This window comes from Pelodiscus sinensis, chromosome 7, assembly GCF_052426305.1.
Source record: "Pelodiscus sinensis isolate ZL-2025 chromosome 7, ASM5242630v1, whole genome shotgun sequence".
Classification (NCBI taxonomy): Eukaryota; Metazoa; Chordata; order Testudines; family Trionychidae; genus Pelodiscus; species Pelodiscus sinensis.
Genome location: NC_143058.1, coordinates 75372106 through 75386908, shown reverse-complemented (window position 1 = coordinate 75386908; position 14803 = coordinate 75372106). Strand labels below are relative to the sequence as shown.

Sequence of the window (14803 nt, the reverse complement as noted above, 5' to 3'; positions counted from 1 at the left end):
AGTAAAGGACAGTATGAAAGGCAAGAAGAGATAGGAGAACCGTCGACCTCGGGGAGAGCATTGATAGCATTTTATAGGCATTTTTACATCACCAATAGCCAAACCAAATGCAGATTTTCACACAAGATTTGAGCATGCACACATTTGATTGGAGAGAATACATCTCATCCAAAAATGGGCAAGACACTGAATATTCTAAAAATTACTATATATTGTTCACCTCTTGACTTGGTAAAACAGGACATGTTTCGTATATTTTTGTTCTTCGCTAGCACTCGAGCCCCCTTTGTGGTTTTGACCTGGCCTTATCAACAAGACTGGAAATTTCCACACTCACTAATAAGCTATATTCTGTAATTCTTACTTATAACCAACTCTATTGCCAAAGCTAACTTCTTACAAAAATAAGATTTCTGTAGGCCCCTTGCATTACTGCTAAAACAGAGTAAAACAGTTAAAAGGTTTAGGAAAGTATACAAGCTGCAGGCAAGGTTTAGGGGAAAATATAGGGTTATGGTCTACAGTTGCGGGAGGGAGGCGATTGTACGTTACTCTACTTTTGAGAGTTCAACTTTCATGACTGCACTACAGAACTTGTATTAGGTGAATAGATAAATACTAATTCTTTTGGGTTTTTTTACCGTACAAATATTTGTAATAAAAATATAAAATTGAGCACTGTGCACTTTATTCTGAATTGTAATAAAAATCAATATATTTGAAAATGTAGAAAAAATCCACAGATATTTAAATTAATGGTATTCTATTATTGTTTACCTGTGCAATTAATCACAATTATTTTTAATTGCTTGCTAATAGGGATGTTAGATACAATGTACAGTAATTGAATAATTGTGTAACCCCATCAAATTTTAGCTATTACATGAATATTTAATAATCCCCAGGGGTGGGGCCAGCAACCAGTATGCTCTCAGCCCCACTCCCATACAGCCACCTGCCATCCGCACTTCTGCCACTGTATCAGAGGCAGAAGTGCGCAGTGGCAGGTAGGAACTAGTCCATGAGAGGAGCCGGTTTAAAAACCGTCTCCCCGTGCAGACTGGTTCCCACCTGCTGCCCCACGCTGTAGCCTCTGATACAGATGCAGCAGCCCCCTGTCCACAGGAGGCCTGCGCTGCTGCAAGGGGGAAGGGCAAGTGGCTCCACAGAGCCAACACACACGGAAAGCCATCTTAAAAGCCTGCTCCCCACGTGTATTGGCTCCCACCTGCACCCCATGTGCTGCTGCCTCTGATAGAGAGGCAGCAGCATGGAGGGGGATGGGGATAGGCGATTCCGTGGGATCCGGTGCTCCAGTGCTCGTGGAGAGCTGACTTAAAAAATGATTCCTCATAGGCACTTATCTCCCACCTCACTCCCTCTCCTTGCTGTTTCTGATACAGAGGCAATGAGATGGGGTGGAGGTTATCCAATAAGCCCAGGCTTATCGGTTATAGTCGACTATATGTTGACATCCCTACTTGATAGCCCTTAGTTGCAATTTCTTCCATCTCCCATCACATGGAATTTTTTTCTAGCTGTTGATTCATTTATAAAAATATATTAATTTGTATTAATATGTTAACTCTTTTGAGCTCTATTAAATTCTAGCTCTGCGCGTAGTTATGTAATATACATAAAATGCTTATGAACATGTTGTTCTGAACACTACTGTAAAAATCCATAATGTAATCATGAGAATAATTTCATTGTCTACCTAACCAATTTTAGAATGTTTAAAGGAGGTGGTGAAGAAAGCTAAAATAAATGTGCTTTCTTTTCAGGAAACCATTTGACCTGTCTGCATTGGACTCCTAGAAAAAAAGCATGGTAAGTCAGGCACTTTTTAGATATATTGTTATATTTTGGGAGTTCAGTATTGAGAACTGGACCGCAGCTCTGCACCCAAATAATTTCACAATTCAGTTTATTGTAAAGAATTTGTGATATAAAAGGTCAGCTTCCCATTTCACTGATTTGTGTCCAATGTGCTGTGGAAAAGGGAATACGTCAGTTCTACTATTTCATGAGAGTTTAGGTTTTGCTCCTAGAACACTACATTCAGATTCCAGTTTGGGTAATGATTTTTGGTCATTTAATTTGGTCTCTGTTCCCACATGAAAAATGTGTTAAGGTTTTAAATACATATCTGGATTAAGTACTTATTACCCTTTTGATAAAGTTAGGGTTTAAAAAAAATTAAAAAAATAAATCCAGGAAATTCAGTGCAAGGTTTCATTTCACAAACAATATACAGATATTTTTTTATTGTGGCTCTATAGAAATCTCAGCCAATTGTCTTGTTTTCTTTTTATGTAAAGTACTGAAAACATGCAACACAGAACACTAGTTTTGTAATCCTTTTCTGTAAATGTCTCTGTATCTACTAGCAAGTGTGATCCTTTTCCCCTACATTAATGTAAATCTTTCAGTATAAATGCTGTGATTTTGTAAACTGGGTATAGAGAGGTATGGTAGTGTCTTAGCTATTGAACAGCTAGCACACCCATTTGTGTGAAAACTCATGTATATTCCATTGAGGTTTTGAAAATAAGCAATCTGCATTCCCTCTAATATACATAACATACATTGTGAATAATCTAGAGCACAAACTGACTTGTGAATTAACACTATTGATTGTTTTTTTTTCTCCCTTTAACTGCATATTTCACATCACTGAGAAAATTGAATTTTGCAGCCACCATCTTTCTGAGGCAGGACTATACAAGGACACTTTTTGCAGTTTATCAGTGCTAATTCAACCTGCCACTTGTTCCTTTCTACTGTAGACTGACCGTGCATGTACTACCATCTCATGAAATGAAACTGGCAGGAACTTGGATTACCAGCATGGGTGTGCCAAAATATGACCGACTAGGCTATTTTTAACTCTCATCTTTGAGCTGAGAAAGTTGGTCTGGTTCACAGAGATGAAAAATATATGTAGCTGATCAGGATGTCGGCGCACAGATGACTACACAATTAACCGATAAGCCTGGGTTAATCCTGTTGACTACATGCATCCTCCTCCCCCACTCCCTTCCACACTGCATCTGTATCAGACGCAGCAAGTGGGCGGGAGGCAGGAGCTGGTGCCTGTGGGCTGATAGAGAGGCAGCAGTGCAGAAGGTGGGGGGGACGGGACAGGCGGGAGCCAATACGTGCGGGGAACCAGCTTTTAAGCCAGCTCACCATGAGTGCTGGCTCCACGGACCTACGTGCCCCCACTTGCTATCTCCACAGACAAGGGCTGCTACCATGGAGCAGCCTCTGTCTGCGGGAAGCTCAGATCCTCTCGCAGACAGGGGCTGATGCCACCCTGTGCTGCAGTCTCTGTATCAGAGGCAGCAGCACGGACGGGGCAGCAAGCAGGAGTCAATCTGTGCAGGAAGCAGGTTTTTAAGCCAGCTTCCCTCACAGACTGGCTCCCTCCTGCCACCTCATGCTGCTGCCTCTGATAGCTTCTGATCCCACCTCTGGAGACTATTAAATAGTTGTGTAACCGCTAAAATTTGATTTGGTTGTGCAGCTATTCAGTTATATGCCCTCTAACATCCCTAGTAGCTGAGCTTTCTTATCCCTCTGAAGATCACCTTGTTAGTTCTTTTTAATTACAGGCCTTATTCACATGAGGTTAAATCTCTTTCTCTTGACTTCACTGGGGATATGGACAGGTCCATGGGACACAGTTTTGCTCCTCAGAGTGATGCTTGGTGACAGCACATTGAGAGGCTCTGAACATTAATCCTATATATTTGTTCCCAGTCTTACTGACAACTTATTTTTAACTAGCTTTTGGATGCTGAACTGCTTTTTTGTGTCTATGAGATTCCATGTGTATGAGCTCAGGGAATTCACATAATTTAGCAACTAATCCAAATTGTGACCTCCATCTTAACTTCACACAAATAGTTAATTGGAAATGGAAATGCATTTATGTCTGCAGGCTGACTAATAAATAGAGCAGAAGTGGTAGCTTGCAGACTGATTTAGAATCAAAATGCTGGTTTAATTTTCTTGTCTTTCATTCTCAGGCTGTCACACTGCACACTGATGTGGGAGATATTAAAATAGAGATATTTTGTGAGCGAACACCAAAGGCCTGTGAAGTGAGTAATATGACAAGACTGGGATTTTTTAGTATTGAAAGGAGACAAATAAGGTGGGACACGATAGAAACAAAATAATGAATGGCATAGAGAAAATAAATGTGGCGTTTCCATTTACCCTTTTCTTATAATACGAGAACATTCAATGAATATGAAAAGGAACAAATGTAAAATGTATTACTTTTCCTACAGTGCATAATTAATCTGTGGAATTCATTGCCTCAAGATTATCATTAAATCTTAGAGTTAGTAAGATTAGACATTTATATTGAAAATGAAAACATGATTATACTAGACAGGCTACAAATGATACAAAGCAGGATGTAAGCCTTCATGCTTCAAGGCATAAGATAACAGCTGTGAAGAAAACTCCTCTATGGCCAGATTATTCCACGGTTGCAAATGTTGAGGCTTCTTACACCTTCTTCTTTAATATCTATTATAGTGCATTGCCAGAGATGGGATTCTGGACTAGATGGACCACAAGTGTGTTGTGATATGGCGCACATCCTGTGAGAGATTAGTGTAGAGCTCTGATTTGGGACCTGGATTTCATGGGTCCTTCAGGACCTGTTGCCATAACAACAGAAGCAGGATTAAAAATAGTCTCCAGTGTGGCATTTCTTATATTCTTTATGGACCTGAACCCCAAAAGATTTGCTTAATTTTAAGCAGTAAAAGTAGATCTGTTGACTTCAGTTAGACTACTCACAGCTCCTAGAGTTAAGCGCGCACACACATTTTTGCAGAATAGTAGCCTGTATAATAAAATAGGCTTACAGGACCCATTATCTAACTCCATATCCTAACAAGTAACCCCACTTTGCAATGTTCTGTTATCAGTGTGTGGGAAGAATAAAAAAGATAAAACGAGTTTTTAAAAAAGAGAAAATTGGCTATCTTAACTTTTGTTCTGGTTTGTTTGGGTTTTTTTTTCCTGCAAAGCTTTATCTTTTATTAAATTACTCTTGGGTAGTCCCTGTCTGAATATAAATAAAACACTGGTCTATATAGAGAAGAGTTTGTTCATGTAATGCAACCAGCTAGGGATGTTAAAATGCATGTATTCAGGTAAATGTGTAACTGCTGAAAATGTCAGCAGGTACAAGTTTACACACGGAGGGGGGAGGTGACTCCCTGGGAACCAGTGCACTCAGGGAGACGGCTTTAAAGCCAGCTCTCCACATGTACCTGCGGAGCTGCCTGTCCCCCACCTCACACTCTCACACTGCTCCCTCTGATACAGAGGCAGCAACTGGTGGGGAGAAGCCCTGCATGTAACCCTGAAAATTTACCGTTGAGCCTAGGCTCATCAGTAAACTGTTTACACTATCATATCCCTGCAACCAATCAATGATTTGTGTTCATTAGATATTTTTTCCTCTCTATATAGTGTCTGCAGAAAATCACCAATCCTCATGCATTGGTTTTGGTGTAAAAAGTATCAATCTATCTTTTATTATTCCTGGCACAGTTTGTTTTTGGTAAGTTTTTAAGATGGAAGGGAGAAGTAATGAGGAATCATAAAGAACTGATTTTTTTAAATGTATTTCAATAGCCAGTAACAGTCAGAGATAAGCGTGATAGCATAGTATGCTCACAATACAGACCTCTTTCCTTTGAGTGTTCCTCTCAGAATAGCATGTTTCCAGTATGGAACACGTTACTGCTGGCCTGCTTCTTAAATTAATACTTTTGCTCTTCCTACAGAACTTCCTGGCTCTCTGTGCTAGTAACTACTACAATGGTTGCATATTTCACCGGAATATCAAAGGATTCATGGTACAGACAGGGGATCCAACAGGTAAATCCTTCCATCAATGTCTAGTATATTGAGCCCTAGATCAAAGGTGGGAGGCAAGATAAGTAACACCAATGGTGAAAGAAACTTTCATGATCTGGGTACATTTCCATGGAAAGATTTCAGATAAAAAACCATCCATTCTGGATTAAAAATATTAATACTAGTCATATAGCTAATTATATCTTCAGCTCACTGTAAAAATTGTAATCCTTTCGATCATAGAACCATAGAGCTGGAAAAGACCTCAGAAGGTCATCAAATCCAGCCCCCTACTCTAGGCAGGACCAATCCCAGCCAAGGCTTTGTCAAGCCGAGATTTAAACACCACTAGGGATGGAGACTCCACTACTTCCCTAGGTAACCCATTCCAGTGCTTCACTACCCTCCTAGTGAAATAGTTTTTCCTAATATCCAATCTAGACCTCTCCCACCGCAACTTGAGACCACTGCTCCTTCTTCTGCCATCTGTCACTACTGAGAACAGCCTCTCTCCATCCTCTTTGGAACCTCGCTTCAGGAAGTTGAAAGCTGTTATCAAATCCCCCCTCACTCTTCGCTTCTGCAGACTAAACAGACCCGACTCCCTCAGCCTCTCCTCATAGGTCATATGCTCCAGCCCCCTAATCATTTTGGTTGCCCTCTGCTAGACCCTCTCCAACGTGTCCACATACTTTTTGTAGTGGGAGGGGGTCCAGAACTGGACACAATACTCCAGATGTGACCTCACCAGAGACAAATAAAGGGGAATAATGACATCTCTGGATCTGCTGGCAACGCTCCTCTTAATGCAACCTAATATGTCATTAGCCTTCTTGGCTACAAGGGCACACTGTTGACTCATATCCAGCTTCTCATCCACTGTAACTCCCAGGTCTTTTTCTGCAGAACTACTACTTAGCTGGTTGGTCCCAAGCCTATAACAGTGCTTGGGATTCTTCTGTCCCAAGTGCAGGATTCTGCACTTGTCCTTGTTGAACCTCATCAGATTTCTTGTGGCCCAATCCTCCAATTTGTCTAAGTCACTCTGGACCCTATCTCTGCCCTCAAGTGTTTCTACCTCTCCCCCTAGCTTAGTGTCATCTGCAGACTTGCTGAGGGTGCAATCCATCCCCTCATCCAGGTAATTAATAAAGATATTGAACAAAACCGGTCCTAGAACCGAACCTTGGGGCACTCCGCTAGAAGTCGACTGCATTCCTGACATCGAGCCGTTGATCACTACCTGCTGGGCCTGGCCTTCTAGCCTGGCCTTCTATCCATCTTACCGTCCATTTACCCAATCCACATTCCCTTAACTTGCTGGCAAGAATATTGTGGGAGACCGTATTGAAAGCCTTGCTAAAGTCAAGGTATATCACATCCACTGTCTTACCCATGTCCACAGAGCCAGTTACCTCATCATAGAAGCTAATCAGATTGGTCAGGCACGACTTGCCCTTTATGAATCCATGCTGACTATTCCTGATCACTTTCCTCTCTTCCAAGTGCCCCAAAATAGATTCCTTAAGGATCCCTTCCATGATTTTTCCAGGAACCGAGGTAGAACTGACTGTCCTATAGTTCCCTGGATCATCCTTCTACCCTTTTTTGAAGATGGGCACTACATTTGCTTTTTTCCAATCATCCGAGATCTCTCCTGATCTCCACGACTTTTCAAAGATAATGGCCAAAGGCTCCTCAATGACATTTGCCAACTCCCTCAGTACCCTCGGATGCATTAAGTCCAGACCCATGGATTTGTGTAAGTTTAGCTTTTCTAAATAGTTCCTAACCTGTTCTTTACCCACCAAGGGCTGTCCATCTTCATGGGAGGGAGCGTGGGCTAAAATGGCAGAGAGAAAGGAGGGTCAGGGCAAAACTAGGAGGCAAGGTCAAATCAGGATCTTAGATGCCTATCTACAAATGCGAGAAGTATGGGAAATAATCAGGAAGAACTGGAAGTGCTAATAAATAAGTACAATTATGACATTGTTGGCATCACAGAAACTTGGTGGGATAATACACATGGTTGGAATGTTTGTATGGAAGGGTACAGCTTGCTTAGGAAGGATAGACAGGGAAAAAAAGGAGGAGGTGTTGCCTTACACATTAAAAATGAACACACTTGGAGTGAAGTGGAGATGGACATAGGAAAAGGAAGCGTTGAGAGTCTCTGGGTTAAGCTAAAAGGGATTAAAAACAAAGGTGATGTCATGCTAGGAGTCTACTATAGGCCACCTACCCAGCTGGAAGAAGTGGATGAGGCTTTTTTTAAACAACTAACAAACTCATCCAAAGCCCAAGATTTGGTGGTGATGGGGGACTTCAAGGGTGTGTCTAAACTACATGGCTCCATCAATGGAGCCAGATAGATTAGTCTGATCGGCAGAGGGAAATGAAGCCGCGATTTAAATAGGTCCCTAGTTCTAGTATTCTATGATTCTATCCCATCTTGCGTCACTTAGTGCATTAGTCCGGGAACCAACCTTGTCCGTGAATACAGAGGCAAAGAAAGCATTGAGTACTTCAGCTTTCCCTACATCATCTGTCACTAGGTTACCTCCTTCATCCAGTAGGGGCCCCATACCCTCTCTGATCACCTTCTTCTTGTTAACATGCTTGTAGAAACCTTTCTTGTTATCCTTCACATCCTTTGCCAGTCGCAATTCCAGTTGCGCTTTCGCCTTCCTGATAACCCCTCGACATTCTCAAGCTATACATTTAAACCCCTCCCTGGTCATTTGTCCAAGTTTCCACTTTTTGTAAGCTTCCTTTTTGTGCTTAAGTTCACCAAGGATTTCCCCCATAAGCCAATCCGGTCTTCTACCATGTTTGCCTCTCTTGCTACGCATCGGGATGGTTTCTTTTTGTGCCTTCAGTAAGGCTTCTTTAAAATACTGCCAGCTGTCCTGGATTCCTTTTCCCTTCATGTTAGCATCCCAGGGGATTATGCCCATCAGGTGTCTGAGGGAGTCAAAATCTGCTTTTCTGAAGTCCAAGGTGTGTATTTTACTACTCTCTTTTCTTCCTTCGGTCAGGATCCTGAAATCTACCATCTCATGATCACTGCTTCTAAGGTTGTCACCCACCTCTGCTTCCCCTATTAGTTCCTCCCTGTTTGTGAGCAGAAGGTCAAGCTGCACACGGCCCCTAGTTGGATCCTTCAGCACTTGTACCAAGAAGTTATCCCACACAGTCTCCAAAAACTTCCTGGATTGCCTGTGTACTGCCGTATTGGTTTCCCAACAGATGTCAGGGTGATTAAAGTCCCCCACGAGAACCAGGGCCTGCAATCTGGAAGCTTCTCTCAGTTGTCCAAAGAAAGCCTCATCTACCTCATCCACCTGATTTGGTGGCCTGTAGTAGACACCAACCACAACATCACTGCTATTGTTTGCACCTCTAAACTTAATCCATAGATTCTCAGCAGGTTTTTCTCCCTCTATATACTGGAGTTCAGAGCAATCATAGTGCTCTCTTATGTATAGTGCAATTCCTCCTCCTTTTCTCCCCTGCCTGTTCTTCCTGAACAGTCTGTACCCTTCCATGACAGTACTCCGGTCATGCAAGTCATCCCACCAAGTCTCTGTTATCCCGATTAAATCATATTTCTTGGACTGGGCCAGGGCCTTCAGTTCTCCCTGTTTGTTGCCCAGGGTTCTCGCATTAGTGTACAAAAATCTCAGATAACCTGTTGATCATCCCATCTTCTCCATTCAAATCAGGGGTTCTCCTTTCTTGTTTGTTCGTCTTTGCATTTCTTCCCGGTATCCAACTTTCCCACTCCCCTCAAGGTTTTGGTCACCATTCCCCCAACGAACCTAGTTTAAAGCCCTCCTCACTAGGTTTGCAAGCCTGCCCGCGAAAATGCTCCTTCCTCTCTTGGTTAGGTGGATCCCATCTCTTCCTAACAATCCTTGTGCCCGGAACAGAGTCCCATGGTCGAAGAAACCAAAGCCCTCTCTGTGACACCACCTGTGCAACCATGCGTTTACTTCCTCAATTCGACAATCCCCGAAAATCAACATTCTGTACCTAGTATTATTTCCTTGATCATTTGCCATGATTTAACAGCTAATCAGTGGGAGAGCCAGCTTTGAATGCCCGTTTCCCAGGCTTGTGACCAGGTCACACTGACTCTGTACTCTGTCTAGTATTTAGGACTATGATCCAGACTGTGTTTGCTATCTGAAGGAAAGTCTGGTTCACTTCTAGTACTATTTGCTATCATATTTATTTTAATTTGGGAATATCTCAGTTCTTTGTTCTCCTGCTCTAATTTATTATTTATTTAAATTGCATTATCACCCATATGACCCAATTGGGATCAGGTTCTCATTGTTTGTACAGCACCTGAGACACACATGATAACCTGATTCCTGTTTTAGGCAACTTACAGCCTGTCTAGACATTTAACTGTAACTTAAGATAACAATATTCTCATTCAAATGTTTTGAAAATGATTGTGATTGGAGATTCTTTCTGAACCTTGAGAAAAATAATCTATCCCTGTCCCTACTTCCTTAGGCACTGGGAAAGGTGGTAACAGCATCTGGGGCAGGAAATTTGAAGATGAATATAGTGAACACCTAAAGGTATTTTTGTGCTCTTCAATATACCACTCTTGTTTCTTCACATGGTTTCATTCTCGAGACCAAGAGAGGAACTGTGTTGCACAGTTCTGGGATTAAATAACAGTTTTGAAAACATGTTAATTAAGGTCCATGCACACAGTAAAAGAGTGGGGGAAGGAGATGTAATTATTGGAGAATTTCAGTAGTTTGGGGAATTTAGAATTAGGGGTGCTTTCTGTGGAGGGTCAGATGGGGAAGTTTTATATGGGTCTGAGGTGTTTGTAGTGCATCTTTGGGAGGAAAGGGAGGCATTTGACATGGCAGGATCAGATCTGAGGGGTGTGTTGGAGAACATGAAGGAGGGTTTGGAAACTGAGAGGGTGTCAGATTTTATTTTATTTATTTTTTTAAAGATTTGGAATCAGGGTGGCAGATAATTAAGCCCTTGCTGTCAGTTGCAATTTTGCATTCACAGACTACATATGCATAATTTTCTACCATTTCTACCTCTCTTTCAGCACAGTGTTCGCGGTGTTGTTTCCATGGCAAACAATGGCCAAAACACCAACGGATCTCAGTTCTTCATAACATATGGCAAACAGCCACACCTAGATATGAAATATACCGTCTTTGGGAAGTAAGTGACTCAGCAGTATGCATCCTTATGATACAGTGTGAAAGGCAAGGATACACCAAGGTGACTGTAGTGGAAATGTATAGTCCTGTTACAGCAGAAACCTATAATAGTGTTGGCTATTTGTGTGTGAACTGTGCCCATCTTTAAATACTACGTTGTATGGTATTTTAAGACAGCAAGCAAGTTATTTTTCACTTTTAATTAAAATCGCCCCTTTAAAATAGCTGAACATCTTTATTGACCAAGCACACACTAGTTTAGTATGTAGGATTGTTCCTAAATGTAGCCAATGAGAGTCTCTGAATGTGGAAATGACAGAATGAAGTAATCTTACTACAAGGCAATCTTTTATTAAATGTGCTGCAATTATTAATTTTCCATGGAAAATGTTTATAAATTATAGCTTTACAAATGTGTAGCCTGATCTGCAAGCCACTTTCTCTCACAAGTAGTCATGCTCAATTCAATAGAATTGTTTTTAGGATTAGATCTCTAATTATTTTGCTTGTCTTGTGCAATCTTGGCTTGAATAGCGCATTTTTGGTACTCCATGTTTGCTTTTCCAACTACACAGGTGTGGGAGATATAAGAGCTGGCAGGGGCTGTGTCACTCAGGCAGCGGTTCCCCTGGACGGGCTGTGGCCCAGACTTTGCTGGCTGGATAGCGGGCAGGCAGCTTATCTCCACCCCTAACCCCTGCTGCCCCGATGTGGTTATAGATGTCTTGTTCCCATCTCTGGCCTTTTGCTGCCTCCCAATGGTCAGTCCCTGCTCACAGTTATGAAAAACAGTTGCATTCCATGCATATCCCATTCTCCTAACACAACCAAATCCTGATCTTGCTTTAAGTTATAATAAGAGGAAGCTGCATACCAAATTTGGTGGCCATAGCTCTTACCGTTAACCATTTAGGAGGAGTTCTTGAACAAACAGGCAGATGGACAGACAGACTTGCTCACTCACACACAAACTCACACTCTCAAATATATAGCAAATTTAAATTGTGAGTTTTTCTAATGACTTAAGTGCTCCAAGCTTTTTTTTCTAACCACATCATCTCCTTAAAAACACAAAAATCCAAGTCCTTAGTGCATTTTTGATTGCACATATGCTTCAAGGAGGCTTTGGCACCATGGTTGACAAGAGCATATGCCGGGTCCTCCTCCATCCACCCTCCAAAAATACTGTTATCATTGCTTAATGAGAGTGAATTACTTGAAAATGAACACATTTAAAACAATGACAAAATCCCAAAAGGCTAGATTTATTTGACCAGATTGCCCCATTCCCATACCAGTCAACACTGAGTGCATAGTATTACAGCACATTGAATAACAAGGGTAAGACAGAGGTCTTTGTGAAAGTAATGGAAAGACAGGGTAACAACAGCAGTGGGGAAAGTATTTAATTTTTAGTATTTGGTTTTTAGCTTTGTCTTAACTTAGAACAGGAAATTAAAGCAATGTCAGGAACTACCAGCTCCTGCAGAGTCCTGTTAATTTTTTTGGATTTTACCATCGTATTTTTCTTTTTTTAAAATGTATTTCTGTTCCCTGTTTGCTCTGTAAAAGTAAGGATGTTAAAACGCAATTATCTGGCTTATCAACAATTAGTTGATAAGCACTGCTCTGCTGTGCCACAGCAGGGGTAGCTCCAAGGGCCCACTCGAGCCAGGACTGAGCAGTCCTGGTTCAGGCCAGCTCCAGAGCCACCCACACTGTGGCTCTGCATTTTAAATGTAGTAAGAGCTGCTAAGCTGCTAAGCTCTTACTACATTTAAAATGAACAGGTGCAGCAATCATTGTGGGCCGGGACTGCTCAGTCCCAGCTTGCACTGAGTCCAGCAGCCTCTGTTCGCAGGGCTGGCCACAGACAAGGACTGGCCGCTATGAATAGGGGTTGCTTGGGCAGCAACAGCCCAGGGGGCCCAGCTCCTGCTGGGATCCCTGCAGACAGGGGCTGCTTCGCAGCAGCATCCCCTATCCCCCTGCTGCCTTTGATAGAGGTGGGGGGCAGAGGTAGGTGGCACCCCAGAAACGGTGCTGAGGGGAACCAGCTTTTAAGCCAGCACTGGCTCCTGTCTCCCTTTCATAGAGGCAGCAAGGGAGGGCGCCGCAGAGAGCAAGGGGCAAGCAGGAATGCTTGAGACCCTGCTCTCCCCATGCTCCCTGCGGCACTTCTGCTTTTGAAATGTACAAGAGCCCACGGTGGGATCCGGCGTGAGCGGTAACTGAAGCAGACTCTGATTGCGCTGTTTCCTCACTGTGCCTCTGCCTCCCCTGCCCCCCGTGGAGATGGTGCTGGGGGGAGCTAGCTTAAAGCTGGTTTCCCCGCACCACTGGCTCTTGCTTCCCCCCTTGCTGCTTCTCTCTGATAGAGACAGCAAGGGAAGGAGCAACTAGCCGAGTCACTACTCGACTGTCTGATAAGCATTTGCTTATTGGATAGTTGACTAGTCGCTTACATCCTGATGTGAAAGACTCATACAAACTGGTGAAACTGACTGAATATTTAGGGTAAATAGTGAAATTCTACACATTATGAGGCCAAATGCACAAAATAAACTTCCATCATTTAAAACTTTATTTTTCCTCTGAACTTTCAGTTATAGTTATCTAGGAATAGGTGTTACTTTTTTACCTACTGTTGTTACAAGTATAACAGAGAAACATGGTTTCTGTATTGATGTTGTCCCCATAGTATTTTGGATGTCGCCTTACCTCTTCAAATGGCCAGAGTAACAATTGCTTAAGTTAGTGTCAAGTTGGCTTTCATGTCATCAATTCTACCTCTAAATTTATCCTGCAGTGAATTAGTATCCAGGATGTCCCTGATTTATGTGGTCATTAATGGTTCAATTAGTACCATCCCTGCCTCTGTATCAGAGCATTATTGGTTAGAATTTGTCATCCGAGGCCTAATTCCCCAGTTACAGGACATGAGTAATTCCCAATGAAGTTCAGTTTGAGTATCTTGCTAGTGTTGTTTTTAGTGCCATGGTCAGTCTGACCAACCTCTCAGGAATCCTCTTAGGCACCTTATTGCTATGTAGTTAAAAGGTTGGGATGAACAGATATTGCGAAGTTGGTGGGAGTTATTTGTATTCTGTGTGTGGGGAGGAAAAATCATAACCCAATTTGGTGTTACATCTAGTGCTGACAGGGTAGGGCAAAGAAACATACTGTCCTTTTAAAGGGAGCATTAGATCTCTCTGGCTACCCAAGTTGAAATTAAAAGGACTGTGGCACCCTCCCAAGACTCATATGGGGCCACTGGGAATTCTCTTTCACAATAGGTTATAATGTCCAAGGGACATTAAACTACTAGTAACATAGTGGGTATCTTATTTGCTTACTAAGTCCTTGCATTGCAGGTACCTTACTTCACTTAAAACATATTGGAATACCTAGACTATGAAAGAAAATGTAGGCCTTTCATTACAAGAGAATTCTCATAATTGTTTTTCTTTCCTTCTAGGGTAATTGATGGCCTGGAGACCCTAGATGAGCTGGAGAAACTCCCAGTGAATGAGAAGACCTACCGTCCACTTAATGATGTTCATATTAAGGACATTACAATTCATGCCAACCCTTTTGCTTCATAGAGATTAATTGCCTGGATAGATTCCTGACAAGCCTGGTCAGACTGACTTCTAATTATAGTGTTGAAGTGACACTATAAAAGTGTTAGTCAATTTGGA

General features: G+C 42.2%; 1 protein-coding gene across 5 annotated transcripts in view; it reads left to right on the top strand.

The window, feature by feature from the left end:
- PPIL3 (peptidylprolyl isomerase like 3) overlaps nucleotides 1-14803 on the top strand; it is a 16244-nt gene extending 1441 nt beyond the window's left edge. For 2 of the 5 annotated variants that reach the window (XM_075934310.2, XM_075934314.2), the window contains 6 exons: nucleotides 1785-1830; nucleotides 4035-4109; nucleotides 5820-5913; nucleotides 10420-10487; nucleotides 10985-11103; nucleotides 14581-14803. In XM_075934310.2, the coding sequence (XP_075790425.1) occupies nucleotides 1828-1830; nucleotides 4035-4109; nucleotides 5820-5913; nucleotides 10420-10487; nucleotides 10985-11103; nucleotides 14581-14707 (486 nt within the window). In that variant the 5' untranslated portion in view covers nucleotides 1785-1827 and the 3' untranslated portion in view covers nucleotides 14708-14803. Of the gene's footprint in view, nucleotides 1-1784; nucleotides 1831-4034; nucleotides 4110-5502; nucleotides 5594-5819; nucleotides 5914-10419; nucleotides 10488-10984; nucleotides 11104-14580 lie in introns of all 5 variants that reach the window. The other 3 variants (XM_075934316.2, XM_075934318.2, XM_075934315.2) reach the window with 2 other exon arrangements.